The 24446-nt window shown below is 39.4% G+C and overlaps 1 protein-coding gene across 5 annotated transcripts in view; it reads right to left on the reverse strand.

Moving 5' to 3' along the window:
- Window positions 1-1177: 1177 nt before the first annotated feature.
- Window positions 1178-24446, reverse strand: part of PLEKHG1 (pleckstrin homology and RhoGEF domain containing G1) — a 220167-nt gene continuing 196898 nt past the window's right edge. For 4 of the 5 annotated variants that reach the window (XM_054023199.1, XM_054023197.1, XM_054023200.1 and 1 more), the window contains 11 exons: window positions 23470-23652; window positions 23278-23373; window positions 22971-23057; window positions 20749-20782; window positions 19075-19170; window positions 16740-16778; window positions 15610-15632; window positions 14388-14606; window positions 12469-12585; window positions 9499-11185; window positions 1178-7143 (listed from right to left, as the gene is read on the reverse strand). In XM_054023199.1, coding sequence (XP_053879174.1) covers window positions 6038-7143; window positions 9499-11185; window positions 12469-12585; window positions 14388-14606; window positions 15610-15632; window positions 16740-16778; window positions 19075-19170; window positions 20749-20782; window positions 22971-23057; window positions 23278-23373; window positions 23470-23652 — 3687 coding nt within the window. In that variant the 3' untranslated portion in view covers window positions 1178-6037. Of the gene's footprint in view, window positions 7144-8034; window positions 8294-9498; window positions 11186-12468; window positions 12586-14387; window positions 14607-15609; window positions 15633-16739; window positions 16779-19074; window positions 19171-20748; window positions 20783-22970; window positions 23058-23277; window positions 23374-23469; window positions 23653-24446 lie in introns of those variants that run through there. The other variant, XM_054023201.1, reaches the window with a different exon arrangement.

Here is a 24446-nt window from a genome sequence, read left to right on the forward strand (position 1 = left end):
TTCCTATGTCAAGGAAAAGCTCCAGCAGTGAGGAGCTACTGGAGCCTCTCCTTGCTGCTTTCCCCTGCCAGGACCTCTCTCTACAGTGGGGAGGCAGTAGGAAACTACACTGTTAAAAATAGTGGCATAGATATGAGAGGCATTGCTTGGGCATGTAGAGAGACGTGTACAGTATATATCCTAAGATTCTGGCATGTCATTACTCTACTTGCCTAAGCAGTGTTTCACCATCTACAATGCTATTTATATCCATGGTAGACGTGTGTGCTGTGTATGTACTCTACACGCTGCTATAAGTATAGATATACTCTGAGTTAAAGGACCCATCTCTCTTTGCCAAAGCTGTAGCAAGTTCATCAACTTCTGTGTGACAGAACACGACATGAAGTACATTTTGTTTTTTGATTCGATTGGTAGTCTGATGAACTGTTCTTGCAAGTATTTGTCTGGATTTAAAGTAGAAAATAGGCCCTTTGTGGTTTTGCATCCAAACTGGAATTAGAACTGAGAGGCAGATTTTAGATCCAGGGATTCAAATTCACCCATACTCCCAATATCTGAAGGTGTTATATTCAAGGTTCTAGTTCTGGCCAATCTCCACAGCATTTTGGGATGGAGGTAATATACAGGCAGAGAAGTCAGTGGCTATACATATACTGAAGGATGGAGTCCTGTTACAAGATAGTATTGTCCTATAAACAGTTCATTTAAACACTGCTGTTTTGCAGACAGCTTGATTTTTGCAAAGAAATTTAGCATTTATTGCTTTTTTTTCCCCCTAAGCAGTACATACTTACATGCTTTTCTTAGTTTTGGCATGCTTTAAACTCAGCTTTTAAGCACAACAAAATGGTGAAAAGCTTATCTTAAGAAGTTTCCTACATGTACATATATTTTTACATATTCTTTACAAAACAAGTAATTAAAAAGTGCGATACAAGTTCCATCTCTTATCCACAGAACAAGATATTACATATATATATATATATATATATATATATATATATGCAGAAATTAAGAACTATACAGTTAAACTTGGAACAAGTAACTTCATTTTTCAACTCTTTGTTAGCCTAGTGCAGGAACTACCAAAAAATACAGAGGCTTAAACAATACAGAAACATGAGAGTTTTACCAGCAATATTACAGGATTAAAATAAATTCTCTTTCAAACAAATTTGCTTTAAAAAAAGATGGGTTTATTGCCAAAGGGAGGAGGAAACCATCTATGGGACAGCAACAACAGAAGGAGACAAATGCTACAAAACCATCAATTTTTACCATCTGTATTACAGAATTGTTGCTATGTTTATTCCATTCACATTTTTGTTGCCCTGAGGCTGCAGATAATTCACATTCTGACAATCTCACATCAGCTTTGTTCTGTTCAGAAAATGAACTTTTTAACCTTTGCTGTGAGACAACTTGTTCTTCTTAATTCCTCGCCCCTTCTTCTCCCCCCCATCAAAGAAAGCTCGCACCAAGCTAATTGAGTCTGGTGGAGTGAAGTCTAATACAGTCTGAGAAAATATGCAGAAAAATGTTTTTCTGCAGAGATATGTACAGTATCTCCAACTCCATGCTTTTATCAAATAAGTATTGAATTAAATCAATATGGATTTTTCTTGACATTATTTCCATGTCTTTGTAACATGTTTTTTGGGTGGAAATCACCATAAAAACAATTATACTGCACTTAATCCTAATGGATTGACATTTTGCAGTTGATATTGACTTTCCTTATTCCTGTTACTGGGCATTTTATTTTATTTATTTGTAAACTGTAACAGGAGCTGCCAACACAACTCAAACTTCCTACCAGTAGAGCCTAGGAAATATTTTTCTATCTTTTCGGATCTCATTTATTCATGGAAGAGCTGAAAGCTGTTAATCTTGTTTTACCAACAAAAATGTTTCCAGTTCTTAGCCTTTAGTCAATTTCAGCTGCCTATCTGCCAATAGCAAACTAAAATAATTTAAAGTACCCAAAATTAAAAATCATATGAAATTGATCCCTGGAAACAGTTACACATTGTTATAACTCCCCTCCGTTTTGTTCCATTGACTACATGAGATTTCATTAACTTCTGAAGTTTAAACAGAATTCCTAGTAGTTTAGACAAATCTAGATATGGTATAGTTAACACACAAATGTTAATTTCTATTCATATTTACATTACTTTACAAGCTATATTAAATAAATATCTGCATTACTAAATTTCAGTATCTTAAATATGTACAACATTATTCCTCAACTGTGTTTCACTAAATGCAGGTTCCAAAACTGTTTGAACATCCACTATAACAAAAATGACTGTGTATAACAAAAGTGGGACTTGTGGTACAATGATCAAATAAACCTCCAAAGTACACATTCCTTAGCAATGCAAAGACTTGTGTAGTAGACAGTTCAACATAATCAACAGGCAACTCCTGAAATCTGCATCTCAGCAAAACAGAAGTCATTGAATATACCCTGGCAACTTCAGATGCATCTCAGAATAACCTATACAGTAATAGTTGACAATTCTGAAATAATTAGGTGGACTACTGTGCTTTGTAATTGAGTCAAGTAATGCATTATTAGTGGAAACAGAACATTAATAAGACCATGCTTAGTACAATACATTTAACTTTGTATCACTTCATCTACTTCTTCTGAAAAATTTAAAGCACCACAAAAACAGATTTACAAGATATATCCATGGCTGTAAAGTACACACATTTAGGCTTTCTTTTAAGTACAATGTTTTCAAGTAATAGAATCCAAAGCTGTGCAACAAAGAAAATAAAGGGAGCTAAACAGAAGCCAGTATAATATGAATCATTTGCAAAAGAATGGAATGTATTCTGAATCGAAAAGAAAGCTGTGTTGTTTTTGAACCATTGTTTCTAAACACAATGAGCAGATTCACCTCTTGCTCATTCAGGAAGTGCGCCAGCAAGGGTCACACTTCTTATATAGGAGATTCACCCCATCAGGAAGGGCAGCTTGAAGTTCAGTCAGAGGCATTAAAGGAGCACCCTACAAGCCAGACCTGCAGCAAGAATGTGTTAATTAACACATCCCCCAGTCGCCCTGGTCAAGCCTCTTTACTCTGCCAGCATCACCTATTTTGGGGATGAGCAAATTTCCTGCAGGCCCCAGCACATGGGAGTTAGGGTTGCCACCTGGCCGGTTTTTAACGAGCCTTGCCAGTGAAATGATTTAATGGGCTGCTCCCCCACCCTGAGGATAAGGGGGGAGGAAATACTCAGCAGAGACTTCCCATAGGCCTCTCCCTTTAAGACCTGGGCCTGCCTTGGAGGACTTAGCTCCCTTCCCCTTCTTCCTGGCATGCTCTGGGTCAACCAGACTCTCTAGCCTCCATCTAGATAGGAGAAAGGGGACAAGTGGGGTTGTTATTGTGGGGCCACCCTCCCCACCTGCATATGGATTTGACCAGGGCCCAGAGCCACCTTCCTTCCCAGCCAGACAGGATGGGGGCAGGCCACAGGTGGGGTGCAGGGAGGGTATCTGAAAGGTGAAGAGGTGGGGGATCAAGCTGGTGGGGGCAGTGGCCAGTTTTTCTGCATCTCAGAGGTGGCAACTCTAGAGGTTGTAGATGTCTTGCACACTACCACACCTCCATAGCAGCCTTGTCATTGCTGGGGGCTCTGAGCTAATGTCTACACTAACTTTCCCCTGCATAGGTCCTGAAGAGAATCTGATAAAGTAACATAAAAGTAGTTTGTGCTTTCCCATCAGCAGCACCTCAAAATTGTGGGCAGATTTTTAAATGTTTGTACTTCCACTGGTATTTTTTTCCTCTCTGGGAAGCTCAATTTGATTCCTAATGGCTAAAGTCAGACTGGTCTCCTTTTCCAGCTAGTGAGGATTAATACTTTTAAAAAAGTGCCATCTCCAGGGTTTTCAGGTACGCCAACTGAACAGGAATGGTTCATTAGCATTTTTAGACGCTTTAAAAATAAAAGCATTGCATGATTTATGTGACCAGAAAGAGAGGGAAATGGGATAAATCTTGCCAGGAACAGAAGAGAGGAGATTAAGAGAGGAAAAAACCTATTTTGTGTGAAGGGAGGAGTGACTGTTCTCTGAAATTGTACAAGATGACATTCATTATCTGTCCTGCTGGCATGGAAGAAAAGCTAGGAATGAATAATGAGATTTCGGAAAATCACACAACACACCATTTTGGAATTAGAATAAACATAATTCCCAATGTTTAAAAGAGGTAAAGATGCCATCCTCATCCCCTATTTAATCCCAGATATTCCATTTTGGTCTGTATGACAAATGAACATCACTGTATAGGTCATTTTATTTCTAAAGGTAGTGAAAACCTGGACCAACAAAGGGTATCGGAGAATATTTTTAAGTCAGGTCTCTCTTACCGATTTAAAAGAGAGAGAAAGTGAGAGAGAAAGAGATCTTTCTACATATTCTTCCCTGACAGAGAAATTGATACTTTAGTGAAAAGTTTGAAAGACTTTCTCTTTAGGAAAATAATTGCCAATGCATCATGCCCTCTCAATTTTTCTTCCAACTCCTTTTACTTATATGTATGTAACAGGAACTTTGGTCTTACATGACTTATTCCCCTGTTTGTTCACAGATGGCTGCTAACCAAAAAGTAATGTTGTCAAAAATTGAGGATTATGACTTTAATGAGAGTTGAATTAGGCCCTCAAAGTCAATGTCAACTCAACCTTAAGGTATTTCTTGCCTTAAGATGATATGAGCTAACGACTTTTGATATAAACACATTTGCTATTATATTTTGCTTCCTTTAACTTTTCTGATATTCAAGACAGAAATGTTACTACTCATACAAAGAAAAATACACTATTTTAGAGGGTCTTTAAAAAAAGTCTTCTTAGCAGCCACACACTATTGGTAATAATCAAAGTGTATGAAGATGATACCTCATTTCTAATGTAGATAGCACGACCCTTTTTATCTTTTACATTAAATTAGGTTGACAATGGACATTTTGAGAACTACAGTATGTTCAGAACGAAGAGAGGATCAGATTGCAAGAAGCCCCATCGTGAGCATTTGGTATTGAATGACAAGACCTATAAATGTAGCCAAAGGAACCCGCCATCTTACAAATACTAGAAAAGCCAAGAGCTTTCACCTACAACTTACATTTATCTGCTACTGATGGTCTTGTTCTTAATAGAAAGGTGTCCATGTTATAAACACCACAATCACAATAGGCATTTGCAGTCTCCACAAGCCCAAACATTGAATTGGCCCAGAAACTGAATTACCCTCTCATTTCCTAAAGCTAATAATCTCCAGAACAGGACTGAGGCACTATGCCAGGCTGGTACAGGGGAAGATGCCGTTGCCTGTTCTTTAGCTGTTATGGAGCGATAGTAAGGATAATGTCTTTAGACACCAGAGTTATCAATCTGGTACCATTCACAAGCAAATTTATTTAAAATGTAATAATTCTATTTTCTATAGTAGTTGTATATATTGTGTTTTATGCATTGGTCCCACAGACCTGGAGCCTGATTTTCAAAAGATCATGTGCAAAAATGTATGTGCAATTGCACACCGAGTTTGTTGGTGCAATTCCCCCAAGTGTGCTCAGAAATCTGGTATTTGCATAGTCAGATGGCTAGATGCTCAACTGAGCACTCACATGTGCAATTACAGTAATTGTACATGCATTTTTGGACTCAGCACTGGCTACCTTCCAACAGTGAATACTAAGATTTCCACATGGAGAGACAAGAGAAAGAAGGGAGATGTAAAATATATGCAAAGTTAAATGAGACAGATTAGGAGAAATCAGTCTGCATTATAAAGATACAAGTAGATCTTAATCCCAGACGGTGCACACCTGGCCACTTTAACTTTCTGTACTGTAAAAAAAGTACATTGCACATCTACATTTCCTAATATTACTGTGATACAGTGCTTGATGTCTACTCATTATTAAAATACAGGATGCCAGTATTGGTTGTACTAAATGTATACTCTGACATGTTAAGGCAGTACAATTAGAAATTATTGAAAGTGTCAAGCAAAACTACTTGAGCTAAGACACTGAAACTTCTCCCTTAAAGACTGGACAATATTCTGCTGATTAGGAGATGGAACACTCCACAGGTAGTCATTCAGTTTATCTGAATCATTGTATGCAGTCAGGTACGGGGTAAGGGCAAGTTTGCTATTCACTGGTTTTGCAGGAGTACAAGACATGCTTTTGCTACAGAGAGTCTCAGAAGAAGCAGAGTCTACATTGTTTATCTTTGGGTCTGATTTCTTTGTTTGGTTCTGGAAAGTCTCTAAGTCAGACCCCTCATCTTCAGACTTTATTTCAACATAGTCGTCATCATCCTCTTCTCCTTCTGCAGTATCTTTGAAATTGGAAAAATAGTTCTGCGTAGCTATTTGTGCATTTAGTGGCAAGTTCTTGTTCACTCTCAGAACTTTTTGAGAGTCTTGAAGAATCATCTCTGAACAGTTTTCAGGGAACTGCTTCATCACATCACATACTGTGAATCCTGAAGCAGCATTTGGCACAGACTCCTGGCTGTCAGATCTAAAGTTTCTATTTGAGTACAGCTGTTTCTTGTCCATTTCATTTAGGTAAGTTATTGATTCCTCAGACCGGTTGACCACAATTGAGGAAGAGGACTGTGACCTGCTGTACGCTTGTGATTTTGTATGATTTGCTTTCTTTCCTAGTGAGTTATAAATGTGATCTTGGTGTAAATTCTCTTTGTTAGGCTGACTAATAATAGCACTCCACCTTTGTGCTGGGACATGCAGATGTGTAGAAATCTGAAGAGAAGGCACTGAGCAAGCTGATGGCAATTGTTTTGAATTGCTTTTTGTACCGCTCTCTACAGAGGAGCTCTTTGACTTCAGATCGTGGACTTCGGGCCAGGGAGAGAAATCAGCTAGTTCTCCATTACTGTATGTAGAATGCAAAAGCCAGTCCTCTGCCCTTAAGCGTTCACTAGCTAACTGAGAATGAGAAGGAGATATTGACACTGGGGATGAATACCTTAAAGCTGATGGTTTCTGAAGAGTGGCCCATGTATCCTTTTGCATTTTGGGTGAAGTCTCTCTAAAAACAATCTGGTCATAAAGCTGGGAATATTCAGCAATTCTGGCACCTGGAGAAGAGAAATATTTAACTAGTCAAAATTAACAACAGTGTAAAACACAAGTTATATGAAAATTAAAGTTTCAGACAAACTAACTCTTTTAAATCTTTGTCTTTGACCATTGTAAACATCAACATTTTTCAGCCTTACAGTCCACAAAACAATGCAATTCTAGACTCCAACATTTCAGATCAGTGACATGTACACAGTCATTCATTATACTAAAACATGAAACTGACAAGCGTGAAATGTTTTGTGACAAAACAGTGAACAACCATGCACCATACATTCTGGGAATAAGATGCCAGCATCAATATGATCTGTAGTTATGAAAAGATAAATTATGTAACTGTTAAAAGCATTGCTACTGCTAAATATCAAGCAGTTTGGTTCTCTTTTTTAGTTCACCATTTCAAAATTGCTGGAATATTTATTTCTTCTTAAAAGAAAACAATTTCACATATATATTTCCTTCGATCAACTGATTTTGATAGTTCAGACATTCTCAGTCTTAAAACCACGCAGTGTGGCAGGGCTACCTCCCCTTTCATTTGTAGTCATATGGATCACCTTTCATCCCAGCCCTCTGGCTGCAAGTCCATACATGGAAAAGTAACATTAGGAAAGTGATCTATTTTTAGCTGTATTTCAACGCGACTGAGCAGCTGGGGAAAGGAGAGGAAGAGCCAGTACCATGTGCCTAGTCAGCCCTCCGCAGACCACCAGCAAGTGCTCCATGGACCACAGTTTGAGAACTTTTAATAAATAAATTAAATGACTATAACACTAAGGCATACTAGCAACATCTCCATTTGGGGGTGGAACACTCCCAGTTTTTTGCCCTGTCTTAAGTGGCTGGTTGGGAAGAATATTTCACTACAATGCTCACCTTTGGTCACTAAAGTCTCCTCCTCCTATTGTTTCTGGGCAACAAGAGGCTGAGTCTTCTCCTACAATTGTTCATTGCTCCTGTGCTGGCTTTCATAGGCATGGAGGCAGCCTGCAACCCCTCCAACAAAGAGAGCACAGGTGCCAGGTGTGGAGGGGGACGGGGGGGGAGGAGACTCCTGCATTTGTGGAAGAGGGAAGAAGAGGAGGAAATGGAATCCATCAAAGGTGGCAGAGAGAGAAAGAGATGGGAGATGTCCCCAGGGAAGGGCTGGAAATAAAGGAGAGAGGACCATGCTTCAGAAAGATGCCAGAGGGCGCAGGCCTACAGGCTGCCTTCAATTCACACCAGCCAGGGGAACAGACCTTGGGGCTCCCCCCAGAAGTTACCAAGGGAAGGGATAGCTATGGGGCACAGGGTCATGCAGTGTGCCGGGAAACTCAGATTTAATTAAACATCTGCATCTTGGGATGTTTATCCCAACCCCGAACTTTGGGGCTCTCCCACTTGCTAGGGGCTCTCCCACTTTGCTGTTCTCACATGTTTTTCAACAGTATATCGTTCTGATGCAACATCACCACTGACTGATTCCATGTCACACAATGCAACATAATGGAACACAGAACATACTATTGTATTTGGTGGATATTTTTTGCTGGTAAAAAATCTGATCTTTAGGAGCATCCTGAAAACTGCATCAGATATGATAAATAAGATATTTCTATTTTTTTAAATTCTATAGATATAGTGAGATGCACAAACTCTGGTGACTGGGAGTTTGCTGAATCCAAGTCCCCAACTTATTTTAAAATCGTCCATGGAAAAATTTCTCACAGGAAACTTCTGTTGTTCTACCCTGCTCTGTGCAGTGCAGGTGCTCTAGAAAGGGGTAAAGACCGAGACTTTTTCCTTCCATGACCCCAAACCCATGCTTGCAAGCAACAAACAGGAAGTTTCGATAAAGGAGCTGGACCTGGCTTCTGTGATGGATAGCATTCTATGGCTCAAGGGGGCACAGAGAAGGAGTGACTAGGCCCCCCTTCTCAGCTGAAACCTGCAGACCACCCTAAGCAAGAAAACAACTTTTTTTTTTTATAAAAGGCCAAAGAGTGCCCAGGATCACACTTCTATTCCCAGGCTATCCTGAACCGACCTGTTCTGTGAAAGCAAGATGGCTGACATTGCTCCATTCTTTCCTCTTCTCTTCTATCAACGAATGGCAAGATTTTGCTCTTAATATAGAATTGCATTTATATCCTTTTTGCACTAATGTTACATAAAGAACTCAATTTAATCTCAGTGGTAACACATTAAAGGTAATACTGTCATCATCATCCAACTGGTGGATCAAGAGGTGACCAGGGTTATAGCATTTTAAATCAATACATACATTTCACCAAAAAGTTATTAAAGAAATCTATTGGGGAAGGAGGGGGTTGGGAGAGAGGTTGAGAAGGACAATATTTTTAACATACCAATGGCAGGACCACCTTGTTTCTTCTCCTCCAAAATTGCCGCAAGATCTTTGTGCCTCAGTTTCTGTTGCTGGCTGGATGGCTGTTCCTGCTCTGGACTTTTTACCTTCAAAAGCTGATTGGCCTTCTTAATTTTTTGACTGTATTGCCTTGCCATCATAAAGACTCTGTTTTTTGTTTTATCCACAATATCCATTTCATTGTCAGTGCTCTCTGTATGTGCATTGGATAGAACACTATTGGCAGATTCATAAGGGCTGTCTATAAAAGGCAACTCACTGGAGAAGGAAGATCTGTTAAGACTCAGAAATGAATTATCTTTTGATGATGTTGCTTCATCAAATCTGAGACTGGCCTCACTTAATCTGGCTACCCTGTGTTTCAAAGTTTTAGGGAAAACAGGCGTTTCTGGCAATGAGTGTGTGGAAAGTGAATATTCCACATCTTTACTCAGTTCAGGAGTACTTCCAACATGGAGTCTTTCCTGCATATCATCTTTACAAACAGGAAAGGCTGCCAGGACGTGGTCTCTTGTCTTTTCTTCATTCTTCTTGATGTAATTCTCCAGGTCATTCCAGATCTCATCTACTTCTTCAGATAGTTTATCGGCTGCAGACTTGTGGGAGAGTGAATCAGAGTTGGAGGAACTATCTAGTAAGCTCAAATAGTCATTATCTAAAGGAACATGATGGTATGGACTTTCATCTTCACTGAACTGGAGACTCTCTTCAGAAACAAACTGCCTTAGATTATCACAACATGCAAAGTCTGTTTCCAGGCCCAAAAAACTCCTCCTTTTAGAGCATTTAAGACGGTTGCATTTGAAATTCAATAGTGGTGGTTCTGGAAGCACTATTGTGTCATAGATGTTCTCCTCAACAATCCTGAGCTCATGTGAACTTAAAGTTGGTGCCTCTCTTCTGACTAGGATTTCATCTTTACTAGCAAGAATGGAGGTCCTATTTTGATTTGCCTGCCTTTTTTCAGAGGCTGCTTCCACCAACCTGCTTTTGTTTGGGCTTTTGTAGAGAGAGTCCCTAGCAGATCTTTGGGGACCATGACCAGACTCTTCCCTTCTAGTCAGACCCATCAGTTTTAAATCTTCATAACTTATATTATCATAGACATGCTCTATATCATCAATGGTCAACTCTTCTGAAGATTCTGGGTAAGGATTGATATTGCCCACATCAGTTGTAGAACTACTTTTCACTTCCCTTCGGGAACTGTACTGGACAAAGTCATTGCCTCTATGTCTTGCATTATTTGGGCAAGAGTTACTTTCACCAGCACTACTGGCCCGTCTAACAATCCTATGATGACTGGAGCCGGAGATGTCATTTTGATTAATTAATCCCACATGCCAACTGCATGGACGACCTGAAGCGCCCCTCTCTTCACACACAATTGAACTTGAATTGGACGTAGATACCGATGGTACAAACATCTGATAATCATCTTCATCGTCTTCATTCTCCTGAGGTGGCCGTCTACTGGGAAACAAGGCTTGTCTGATCTGATGGTCAGTCCAGATGTTTCTCACAGTGGTAGTTCCCCCCAGGATATCCATGATTAGTGAGTTGTTCTGCGGTGTGCTAAACTGTCTAGATGGCTGCCTAGCAGAACAGGAAAAGGAAAGGTCTGTATTCACCTGGGTAGATTCTTCATCTGAAGGATCTTTGGAGCTCTGTGGAGATTTGAAATACACAGTTTTGTTAGTCTCTCTCTCTGCAGTAATGCAGGAATGTCCTTGATACGGAGGACTATAACCTTGACCCTAATGCTGTGCAGTGTGGAGCCTGGCAGAGGAATGTAGAACGATCTGGCTCCATTGTTTCAGACCCCTTATTACCCCTTGCAAACCGAGGTGGATGTGTAAAACTTTGCCACCACCCCCAATCCTTTCCACTATCAAGCAGTTGAATATAAAAGTATGACTCATCCCCCCTACATATAGGAGGACTACAATGGGGTGGCAATAAGCAGGTAAGACTGATCCCGTTAGTCATCTTTTCCCCTAAGCAATATGTATTGGGGTCCCCTAAATTCACATCACAGGGCATAGCCTTGAATATATAATATAATATAATTATTATAATATAAGTTAATCACAGTTCACTACAGAAGGCAAACTTTTTCCTTGAATACTTTCATCATTTTATGACTCTTCATTGGATTTTTTCCAAAATATCAATGACTTCATTTTTAAGAGGTGGCCAAAACTTTGCAAAGTATTCCAAGGATGTTCTAAAGCTGCATGGACTTGATCCTGCATGTTACTTAATACCCTGAGAGATGCTGCACACCCTAAGCTCCCACTGACGTTATGCTTGAAGAATTAAGAATATACTTTAGTGCTTTGCTGAATCAGGCCTTTCATGGGAGTTTGATGCTCATTACCTTGCAGGATTGAGTCCTTTAAAAGAAAGTACAGTATTATCTACCAGGTGTTCAGCCTCCCAATATTACATCAAGCTATTTTGTAATAGCATCAGATTAGGGGGTGTATCTAGTAATCATCATAATCAGATAGAAGATTCTGCACTAAAATGTATAGTATTTATTTTTAGACAATATGATTAAAATTTAAATTAAATAACGTAAAACTAGTGCATACAAAATAGCACTTTAGAGTGATCGTTTTAATGTAAAGGAACACTAATAAAATTAAGTAAACGTTCATTTGCTTTTAAGATCACATATTGTGAAATACTTGCAGATACAGATGTCTAATTGCAGTTTGTTGGATCATTATTTTTACAGATTTTACTTCTTACTCTTTTAATGTTTATTTATGCTTTAGGGAAAGCATTTCTGAGCGTAAGACATTACTTAGATATCATGGCAATTTTATTTTTATCTACATATGTCCATTTAGAAAGATACATATAGATGCCTATGACATAGCTATGATATACAGAGATGTAACAAAATAAGAGAATCAGGCCTGACACATTTCGTTTTAAATACCTGCATTTCACATTTGTTGAGATTAACACTTCTTCGTTTTTCAACATTTTCAGCAGCTTGGCTATTAAGTCTTTTTCTACCTCCTTTTGGTTTTTGCTGTGAATTTTGTTGTGTGCCCTGTGATTAAAAAAAAAGAATGGATATATTATGATCTACAGTTCTTCGAACAGCAGAGTATTTAGTCACAGCCAAATCCCAGAAATGCCGAGTTCAACATGAAGCAACTAAATCAGAATTTGCAGTGGAAGAGACATTTTCTTGTGCTAACCCTTTTGTGTTGCTAGATATCAGAGACCACATTCAATGCAGGATTTTGCTTGCCTCCAGAATTCATAATAAAATTCTCAGAGCAATGCAGGTTACCATGGCATGGCAGGCAGCAAGTTCTGGGAAGAGTTTTCAGAGTGGACTCTGTCATGTCCTTACCAGAGCACCCCTTGCAGCACAACCACCACTCAGCATTAGTTTCCTAGCTGCTCTTCCCTGCTCCACCCAGCCCCCAACACCTTTCTGGGTTGTAGAACTTAGCCCTCTAGCTAGGTCGCTTATAGATCTATCCCTGCTGGGCACTCAAAGCAAATACGAAATAAACTCTTCCCTTTCTTCCAGAAGATCCACCCTAGCCCCTGGCTCTAGCCAGCCTTCTCTCTGAGGCCTGGTCTACACTAGGAGGGGGGATCGATCTAAGTTACTCAACTTCAGCTACGTGAATAATGTAGCTGAAGTCGATGTGCTTAGACCTACTCACCACAGTGTCTTCACTGTGGTGAGTCAACTGCTGCCGCTCCTCCGTTGATTCTACCTGTGCGTCTTGTGGCAGTGGAGTACAGGAGTCAACGGGAGAGCGCTTGAGGATCGATTCATCACGTCTAGATTAGACGCGATAAATCAACCCCCGCTGGATCAATCGCTGCCCGCCGATCCGGCGGGTAGTGTAGACATACCCTTACAGTGAGAGCCTTATGTCTCTCTCTCTCTCTGCCTGCTCCCTCCAAGCCTCTCCCTGGAAACCCGTCTCCAAGCTCAGGTGGCTCAGTTTGGGCTAACTGGGCCTTCAGCAGCCCATTAACCCCTTCCTTCCATGCACAGGGGCTTGTGTGCCCCATTGCAAAGTGCTTTATGTAATGATGAGTAGCTCAATTTAAAACCGTGAGTGCCTAGACGTATCTCCAAATCACATATCTGGCCACTTAAATTGGTATTTAGGACTATGGGATAGGTATTTATGTTCCCTAGCATAGATTAGAGCAACCAAGTGTGGGATTTGGACACCTTGTTAATATGTCCATATTTAAAAACTGGGGCCTACAGTCATTCAGAACAGCTGCACATGCATGAAGATATCCCATAGAGTGGAAAGGGTACCATCTGTACAATGACCGTAATGATAGCCAATCACCTTCTTTTACAGTATAGTTAAGCTCATACAGTGACAAGTACCAGAGCAATAAGAAGATAGCTCTGTACAATGAGTAAAAATAGCAACATTTACATCAAAGGCAATCCGGAGGAGTAGAAAAGACTGAGTAAAAACAAATGCTTTCTGTAGGTGTAAGTGCCCTGATCCTCTGCACAGAGGTGAATTTCACCCCCAGAGTGTAGTCCAGAAAGAACTCAGTTCCTTCCTCTCTTGGATTACAACAGATTGATGATGTCTAAATGCAAATGCTTATTTTGGATGTTGCTGTCGTTATGGTTACAGTGTTCCAAAATTGAAACTCCTAAAACTCTACCACCAAAGCTCAATGAATATTTGGGATACATCCCATGGCTTAAGGAACAATACTCAGAAGCAGCAGCAATTATAAGCAATATATCTACACCTTTAAATGGGCATTAGTACAACATTTACTCTGCCACATGATAGTTTTGTGAATAAATTTAAGCCCCTCTCCCTCCACAGAAAGCAAAGAGATTACCTGTTCACACTCTTCCTCATCATCAGCATCTATCTGTTCTGTAGCACATGGGTGGAGATTTTCATCTTGATCACTGCTGTAGGCTGGTTCAATGGACCCTTGAAATTCATTCACAAGCCCACTTAGATTCAATGAACCTTTTTTCCTAGAACTGAGCAGGGCTTCACTTGATCCCTGTTTGGCAGCCTGAGAAAGCAGGGCTCCTTCAATACTGCTCCGCTTAAAAAAAAAAAAATTAAAACTAATTTAAGTATCTCATTTATGTTGTATATTTTAACATGCCATGATCAACATTTATTTATGCTGCAAGATAAAAATCACAAACAAAGCCCCAAAATACAACATAAGTTTTTGCTGCATTCATCTGTACCTAAGTGAAACATCAAAGAAAAGAACTTGAATTGATCACTAAATTTTCCACAAGTGATATATAGGGACCATATGATATACCCTATAAAAGGACTGTGGAAAAATGGCATAATGGCGTTTGATGCTACTGTGATGCCAGATAAAATGTGCTCCATTTGCATGTAAAAACATTCTTTCCCCTAAGTGTCAGCCCTGCTAACTCAGCCTAAGATCTGAAACTCAAGATGAGTCTTTCCTGCTTCAATTAGAATGTCATTAACCATTCTTATTGCAAATGGACTCTTTTCTGGCTTGTTGAGCTTACTCCTCCATATTGACTCTGCATGGCTAACAGGAGTAATGTGTATTACAAGCTTATTTTTGCCAGAAATGTAACATGTGACTTGAAATGCATACAAGTAGCAGAACTGCCAAAAAAAAATGCCATCTTTGCATAGCACTTTAGTTAGGGTGATCAGACTGCAAATGTGAAAAATCAGGACGGGGGTGGGGGGTAATAGGAGCCTATATAAGAAAAAGACCCCAAAATCAGGACATCTGGTCACCCTAACTTTAGTTATCCTAACTGCATTTTTAAAAGTATTTTTACATTATAGATTTATGGCACTATATCATAAAATCTAGGCATGCAGACATGTATCAATCAAGTTCTATTTATTAGGTATTGCTGAAATAAAATGTGTACTTCTTTATAATGTTATAATGTTATTGGAGAGTCTCCGAAATGTATCCTATTTAAAACCAATAAAACACAATACATTCTGAAAGTTTTATAGTTATTAAGTATTCTGGATTCAAACAACCCGATGTACTATTTGAATCTACTGAGATATGGAATACAAAAAGGACATACCTTGTGCATCTCTGGACTTATTTCTGAAAATATATACAAAAATATGTACAGCATAATAAATAATCATAGAAGGGTCAGTTTGTGCCACTTTATTAATGTTACATTAATATTTCAAGTCTGAATCCTGTTGTCTAAGATTTAGAATTAATTTGCTTAGTGCTAAAGCCTTACTTTCCCCACAAATAAAATTAAATAAATAATAATTACAGTTAAAAATATTAATTTTATTGTTGCCCCTTTTTGACCGGAATGGCAGTCAAAGTTTGGGGCCCTGGGAATGTTCCAGCTGGAAACTGGTATGTTCTTTGATGCTATCTTTATTTGCAAGGATTGTACAAAGTCCTGATTCTCCAAATGCAGGAGGAACCAAGAGTAGCTAGACCCCCAAGCATCTTCAGCCAACAACAAACCCAAAGCTCTCTAGCTTTCCCCCTCACAGTCATACACCATGCTCAGAGGCTACTGTTGGCCTTCTTGCTTTTTGCTGCAGCCTCTCCCTCTGGTCTGTGTATTCTCATTTTCTGTGTGTTCTGCCTCCAACCCACCCACCTCTAACAGAAATCAACACTCAACAAAATTCCTCTGCCCACTCAGTCCAGAAACTCCTGGGCAGGTTCACAAACCATTTTGTCTTAGGGGGTGGGGTGGGGGTGGGGCTTGTGATTAATGTATCCTGACAGTGATGTTTATTGAAGGGCATATTCACACCCTGTCTCCAAGAGGTTGTGTTATCAGTCTCTCTCAGCATAATATTATGATGGATCCCAATTAAGTTCCTGATCCTGCAAACATATGAATAACTGTATGTATATGGGACTATTTACTTGCTTCAGTGTTTGCAGGATCAGGCATTGCAATTTTCTCAAGGCTAAGGTTGCATACTGTGGGCAAGATAGTCAGCTGATGTAAATCAGGGCAACTTCATTACCTTTAACTACATCAGTTTACAAAAGCTGAGGGTCCAGCTCTACATGTGCTGCAAACTAAGCACAATGGGAAAAGTCATGAAGAAGATGATAGCACATCTCTGAATTCCATTATGTTGGTTTACCTAATTTATGGTATGTACTACTTAGCGTGTTGATTTTTTATTGTTAATAGCATATACTATTAGATACAATATAACTTACCGCTTGGCTTCATAACTTTATGGACTCTAGATGAAGGTTCTGAAAAGGATAAACATAGTTAACTACAGTGTTCCAAAGAAAGTTACTGGTATTTTAGCCAACATTTTAAAAAATAGATGCCAAAATTTAAGCTCCTGAGTCCCTACATAGGGACCTTGGATTAGATAATGGGACTTGTGCTCCTAAATCACATAGGTGATTTTGAAAATCCTGTCCCTTAGTAACTAGCTTGGTTTGCATAAGTACTGAGCACACAACTGAAGTCAATGTACGTGTTTGAAATCAGTGGGAGTTGCTTAGCATTTCTAAAAAATCAAGCTACTTGTTTAGGTGCCTAAATTTGTACTTAGGAGCCTAATTTGAGGCCTCCACTTTTGAAAATAGGTCTAAATTGCTGGAGATTTACTGCTCTATTAGAAAGAGGTTCCAAGGTATTAATTATTCACCTTTAAAAAAAATAAGCATGTCAGTGCTACATAAAGTACTTGACTTTCTTATATATGCATAAATAAATAAATAAATACGCACCCACAAACATCCATTGTTTTAAAGTATGCAGTTTGGATTTTATGTTAACGTAATAAAATCAAATGGCACATATACCACAAGACTATTGAAACAACCTGTCAAAAGATGCCTATATTTTTTCTCTACCCAATCCATGAGTGATTTACTATGGCTTTAAAATCTCACTTTGCCATGACACGTGGCAATATGCATCCTAGATGTGGAAATATGCAGCTTCATTTGAAGCCCCCCGTCACCTCACGAAAAAAACTTAGCTGTATGTAATGTCTCTCTCTCTCTCTCTCACACACACACACACACACACACACACACACACACCCTCAAAAGGGCCGTCTATCTCTTCCAAATATACTAGGCACTGAAAAAGCTCAAGTTACATTTTTTTTTTTTTTTTTTGAAATTTTATTTAGTTCAGTTTTTGGCAGGGGCGGCTCCAGGCACCAGCGCACCAAGCGCATGCCTGGGGCAGCAAGCCGTGCGGGGCGGCCTGCCGGTCGCCGTGAGGAAGGCAGTTAGGCAGCCTTCGGCGGCATGCCTGCAGGAGGTCTGCCGGTCTCGCGGCTTCAGCAGCAATTTGGTGGCGGGTACGCCGAAGGCGTGGGACCGGCAGACCTCCCGCGGGCATGCCGCTGAATTGGCGTTACCAGCGGACCTCCCGTAGGTGCGCCGCTGAAAGCTGCCTGACTGCCGTGCTTGGGGCGGCAAAATACATAGAGCCACCCCAGGTTTTCAGCACATTGCTACTTTTCTACTCAGTAGATAGAAATAATATTGTGTCTTTCTATAATACTTTCTAAGAATCTCAAGTTACCTCTCAAACATTAATTAACTTTTACAATATCTGTGTAAAATGAGCGGTATTAAACCCCACTGTATGAGATTAAGTGACAAGCTTAAGGTTATTATGGTACAGTCAGGAATGGAACCCAGGTCTTCTGGCTCCCAGTCTTGTGTCTTATAAACCACAGAACTTTCTCCTCATCATTCTCCCAAAACATCTTAAACTAGGCTAGTAGCTTGTGAGGAAAGACAAAACAAAAAAACAAAAACTCACACACTTCATTATGTATTTGAGTGTACCTGTATGTGTTTTGAGTTTATTGTGCATGTGTTTTGAGTTTCAAAGAGAAAAATTGATAAGTAGAACAAACTGGAAATTTTCCAATGAGCCGTTTTTCTATCAGAAAATGCCATTCAGTGGGAATGTTCAATTACTACAGAAACAAGGTAGGTTTTGCCATGGAAACCTGCCTGCCAGCCAGGTTTTGAAACCTGCCAGCTTGCCTGCCTAGCTCCACAGAAGCCTGGGTTCCCAACTCCTCAGCAGCCAGCCAGCCTCCTGGTTCCTCCTCAGTAACATGCCCCCTGCTGTTGTTAGCCCAGGAGTAGCGCTGCCGGACAGAGACCTGGAACAGGTAGCAGCAGCACCGGTATTTTTCCATCATGGAATATTCCCTTTTGCCAGAAATTCTGAGATTTGACGTTTTGTTCTGATTCAGAATTAAACAAAATCTCCAAAACTCAGAATTTCCGATGGGATGGATGGTGTTTTCTGGCCAGCTCTACTGATCCTTTTATTTCAATTGGGAGAATTTTAGATTAGGAGTTACGTACTGATTGCAAACAAACATGACAATCTGTAGGAGGCAATACATTTCAGTTTTAAAACAGCAATCAGCGGAGGGTGTTTTCTTTTCACATAATGCCTCTTACAGTAACTCAATCTTTGCCCCCTTGCTATGTATAATTTGAAAAAATTACAATACATTTTCCTTTAGCTTTCTTTGACAGTACACATTTTAATCACCTGACTTCCTTCTCACCCTCCGTGGGGTAAGACCTTCTTTAGAATTATATGATGCTTTCATTTCTCCCTCCGGAGTATAGTGGAATCCTGGATGATCTATAAAATAATCAGAGGCATCAATAAACATTACATATTATTTGATGTGTCACATCAGCACTTTTGGGAAGGGTTTATCTTCCTTTTGTGTCTTATATTGTGGAACATACTTTGTCAGAGCTGGACAACTAATAACTGATAATGGTAATTGTTGTAGTGTTGTCAATTAGCAACTGAAAAAACATTACATATTTAATACCACTTTACCAATGGATTGCAAACACAGCAATATTGTTGCACAATTACTGTGTCTAACTTAATCTGGATGTGTGTACTACAGTCACAGTCAGTGCCCTCTTGTCCCATTTCCCACACAAAAAAATATTAGTCTGCTCTGCTCCAAGGCTTATTGGGCATTTAGCTATATTGTGTTTAAATCTATAATTGGAATGAATTTTGCTAACTTACCAGAGATTTCTAATAACATAGGGGACAGGGAGAGCTGATCTGAACATATCATTAGTAAAAGCAGAAAGTGAGGGAGATAAAGACAGGGTAAGGTGGGGGTTGGGCTTGTCTTAGAATGTTAGGTAATGTTAGCCTTAGATATTGCTAACTCTGGCATTGGACGGACACACGCATGCACACACACCCCTCAAAAATATTCATGGCAGAGAACTCTGGAGGAAAGGGAAACTCTGCCAGGGTCCCATTATGGGGTTTTCTTGGGGTGGTTCTTTGGGTGCTATTGCCTCCTATGGAATATCCTGTATATATATAGAATATAATTCTACCCTCATATCCTCCTAGATTGCAAGAGGGCAAGCCCATCCATGAGAAAGCCTTTTGCCGCCCTGGTGGCTCTGTCTGGACTCCAGACTTCTATATTACCAGAGAATCCCTAGTTGGCAGCTCCCCCATGATGCCTGCTTTCGTAGGTTTGCCAGCATGCAGAAGAGACAGAGAAGTGTTAAAGCCTCAAACTGCATTTAACTTATTCTCAGCTTTTCAATGGGTCCTGGCCAGGAGGAGATAATATTGCAGAGGCAGCTGACTAACCACACCCTGTCTCTGTTCAGAATAAGAAAGAGCCAGATGGAGCGGTCTATCAGTGGTCTGACCTAACCTTCCCGTTTACTATCAGCCACATCCTGTTGGTTGCTGAGTGGCCTCAACTCCCACTGATCTGCACAGGATCAAGCCTTATTTTAAAGAACATACGCACAGGTTTCTTGTATTTTAGATGAAATCTAGAGAATATGTAAAAAGAACAGGAGTACTTGGGGCACCTTAGAGACTAACACATTTATTAGAGCATAAGCTTTCGTGGACTACAGCCCACTTCTTCGGATGCATATAGAGTGGAATAAATATTGAGGAGATATATATACACACACATACAGAGAGCATGAACAGGTGGGAGTTGTCTTACCAACTCTGAGAGGCCAGGCCTCCGAAGAAGTGGGCTGTAGTCCACGAAAGCTTATGCTCTAATAAATTTGTTAGTCTCTAAGGTGCCCCAAGTACTCCTGTTCTTTTTGCGGATACAGACTAACACGGCTGCTACTCTGAAATTAGAGAATATGTAGCTAAAGATGAATGGTTGAAAAAATTATACAGTGAAAGAGAAAAACTTACGTATGGCATCCATTTCTAGAATTGCCTGCTTGGCCTGAAAGATATAAATTGTGCAAAACCAGGTCACATAATACAAATATACTAAATACCGTCACATGACACAGACAGGAGCTCAAAAATTAAAATTTATTTCTACCAATAAACATTATAAGCAATTTTTCTTTGGTCACTTTATATACAGTGTAGATCAGGGGTTCTCAAACTGGGGGTCATGATCCCTCAGAGAGTCGCAAGTATTACGGGGGGGGGGGGATTGTGAGCTGTCAGCTTTCACCCCCAAACCCCACTTTGCCTCCAGAATTTATAATAGTGTTAAATATAAAAAAAGGTATTTTTAATTTATAAGGGGGGGGGGGGGTGTCACACTCAGAGACTTGCTGTGTGAAAGGGGTCACCAATGCAAAAGTTTGAGAACCACTGGTATAGATGGTTCCACACACTATGCATTATACTGGACTGGCATTTTACTCTTCCAAGTTTAGTAAAATAAATTTTCCAGGTAGCAAGTAACAACTGCTGGTGTTCACTGTACAGGTTCTACCACAATTCCCCTTGCCACCCACCATTCCAGCAGTGCCAAGGGAGCAGTAAATGGCTACATTGTATTAGCTGGGTATCTTTCTAGTATGAGGAAATACCGGCAGGTGTGAAGCTGGCATACCCACTAGAGGGGCTGGTATAATCAGGTATGTTGAGAACATGTAGCACTTTGGCTAGATTTGACTTGGCAGACAGACCCTTATGGGACCTCTGCTGGGACCAGCACAAAACTGGCATCAGGATCAGGGAGCTGTAACTAGTTCTCTAACAGCTCCTCCTACTACCAACCACATCTGCTGTGTTCAAAATCTTAAACATAATTTGGGGATTCTAAATATATGTTCATTTGAATGTGAATACTTTCTGGAATCTTGAGAGTAGCTATAACAACAACAACAACGCCAAAAAAGTTAAATTGGAAAACTACTAGTTTGTTAAGAGGAGAAAATTTATTGTGTGCCATGAAAAACAAGTATCAACACTGCTCCCTCTAAGAAATTTCTGACCCAATTTATTTTTTAAATGTATTATTGGATGTCATCTGCCCTCGAGACAAAAAGTGCCACCAAAAATTAATATTTTATTACTGTTTAAATAGCAAAGTCAATATCCCAAGACTTTTCTTGTGTTAATATATTTCTAAAGAAAAAAATATGAGCTATCATTGGGCATATGATAACAAGCCAAAAAAATAAAATAAAAAGCATAGAGTGTTTGCATGTCTAAGGATGCAGTTCAGTTATCTTCCACTAGGTGTCATTAATTGATTACCACTAATATGTGAAAAGATGCCGGGGGGCGGGGCAGGGGAATCAACACATGTGAATAGACAACCCTAGATGTTTATTTTATTTGACTTTTTTTGTTAGCATAAGTGTAAATTATTTCTCAGGGTTGCAAAGGGATAACTAAGATTACTCTTTGTGATTGTATTTGGGCAGGAGACTTGGGTAGAAAATGTTTTTAAAAATCTATTAAGGACTAAAGAGAGGTTAAGATTAATAAGTAGCTTGGCATAAATGTATCTTATAGTGTATGTCCAGTTTTCTATTATAATGTTCATCATATTACAAATATGGGGCCATATCCTTCCATCAGTTTTTATGTAAAACTGCCATTGACTCCAGTGGGAGTTCTACATACATAGCTTTTTTCTAAGGCCTTGTCATCAGTTGGGTGTAGGCAATTCCAGAAATACATTGCTTTAGCTATACCAAGGTAACTGCACCAGTGCAAACCCCCAGAGCAGAAGTACTACACTGGCATAAAAAGTGACTTGTCAGTCCAGCTTACCCCAGTTTTAAAACAAGCTAAATTATACTGATGCAAGTCACTTTTTACACTGGTGCAATGTATCTACACTACAGGTTTGCTCTGGTGCAGCTACCCTGGTATAACTATAGGTGCAAAAGGACAAATCCCAAGGTAGACAAAGAGCATGACAAACTGATGAGATTCTAGGATTGTGTGCCAACTCCAGTAGATGTTTTTGCTGGAGCTTTTCCCTTTCAGCTTTATGGATCGTTTGAAGATGTAAAAAAATCAACATATTACCTGAATTTCATTTCATTCACAGAGGACTTTCGATATAAAAAGCTGCTTCCAAATTGTCATGTGACTGTCTGCTAATATAAGTGCCTTAAATTATACAAATATTTAGATTAGAGAGTTAGTTTATTTACCTTAGCAGGAATTTTAGCAGGGTGATTTTCTAGAATTAATCTCTTCAAGTGAAGAATCCAGAGGCGTTTATCTTGCTGTGATTTAGCCTGTTGTAAAATCATGAGATAGTCAAATAACTCATTACTGTACCCACTCAGGGATTGGGAATATAGATACAGGAGTACTTAAGGGCAGAATCTGGCCCCCATTATCACAAATATTAGGGGAGATGGGCTTTAAATACAGAAAATTGGGTGAATGTTTTATTTGGCATCATGTATAACAACATGTAAGGCTATGTTCAGAATACGGAGGTTTCTGTCATACCTGCACGGTGTGCTGCATCTTGGGGTTTTTGTAGTGGAAGACACTAAAGCTAAGTGGTTCCTTTGGTATTACCTCAACAAGCATGAGATTGCCACACTGTACAGAGAGAAGAGATAGTGAATCACGGAGCGGAGTATAAAGAAAGCTGGAAATTGGTTCAATCAGTGCATTACAATGTGCTCCATGACATACCAATATATGAGCTTTGTATGTAAACATTTCTTCTCTCTTCTTGGTAATAAGCAGCAATTTGTCAAAGAGGAACAAAGTGCGCTCATTTTTGGCTCGTTGAATGCGGAATGTTCCTTCTAAAACCAGCTCCCCATAGCTAGTGAGATCTGGCCCTTTCCAGTTAGTGAGTAAACTTTGTATCTCCTGAAACAGAGAAAACAATGCACATTCTGAACAGTATTTTATTAAATGAGTTTTAAATTCAAAATACGATCTACTGAGGACATTAGGACATGTTCTGTTTCAACTAGAGCTGGGTGAAATTTTGACAAAACTTTTTCTGTGAAAAATGAAAATGTGCTGACACCAAAACAATTAGCAAATATATTTTGATTTTGCTGAATTATTTTGGTAGAAAACCTAAAAAAAAAAAACCACCCTGAAAATTTTGAAATTTTTATTTTCAAAATGAATTATTTAATTTTAATAAAAAAAATCAATCAAAACATTTTTAAAAATTGTCAAAATTGAAATGAAATGGTTCAATTTTAACAAAACAGTGCATTTTGTTCAATCCAAAAATTTATTTTTATTTTATTTTTCTGTTCACTGAAAATTCATTTTCGGTCTATCCAAAACAATTTTTGCCCCAATTTTTCAGAATTACCAGCAAATTGAAAAATCTGTTATTAGCTCAGCTCCATTGACAACCAACGTTCAACAACATAAAATTCCCATGTTAGGGCTGTTTAAGGGCCTATGTGAAAAGAGTTTGGGGTCTTTATGGTGGATGACAGGTGTCCACATTACAAAAACTACCATCACAATTAGCTGAACGAGCAGTCTTATTGCCATTCACAGCCGAGATGAGAAGGACTGAAAAGCAGGGAGACTGAATGTTGGCAATGTTGCTACCTCGCAGCACCATTACCTGTCCTATGAAGAACTATAAAACTTCAGTTGCTAGGACTGTTAATCTAGCACTTCTCACCAGCACT

The sequence above is a fragment of the Malaclemys terrapin genome, chromosome 3 (genome assembly GCF_027887155.1).
Source record: "Malaclemys terrapin pileata isolate rMalTer1 chromosome 3, rMalTer1.hap1, whole genome shotgun sequence".
Taxonomy (NCBI): Eukaryota; Metazoa; Chordata; order Testudines; family Emydidae; genus Malaclemys; species Malaclemys terrapin.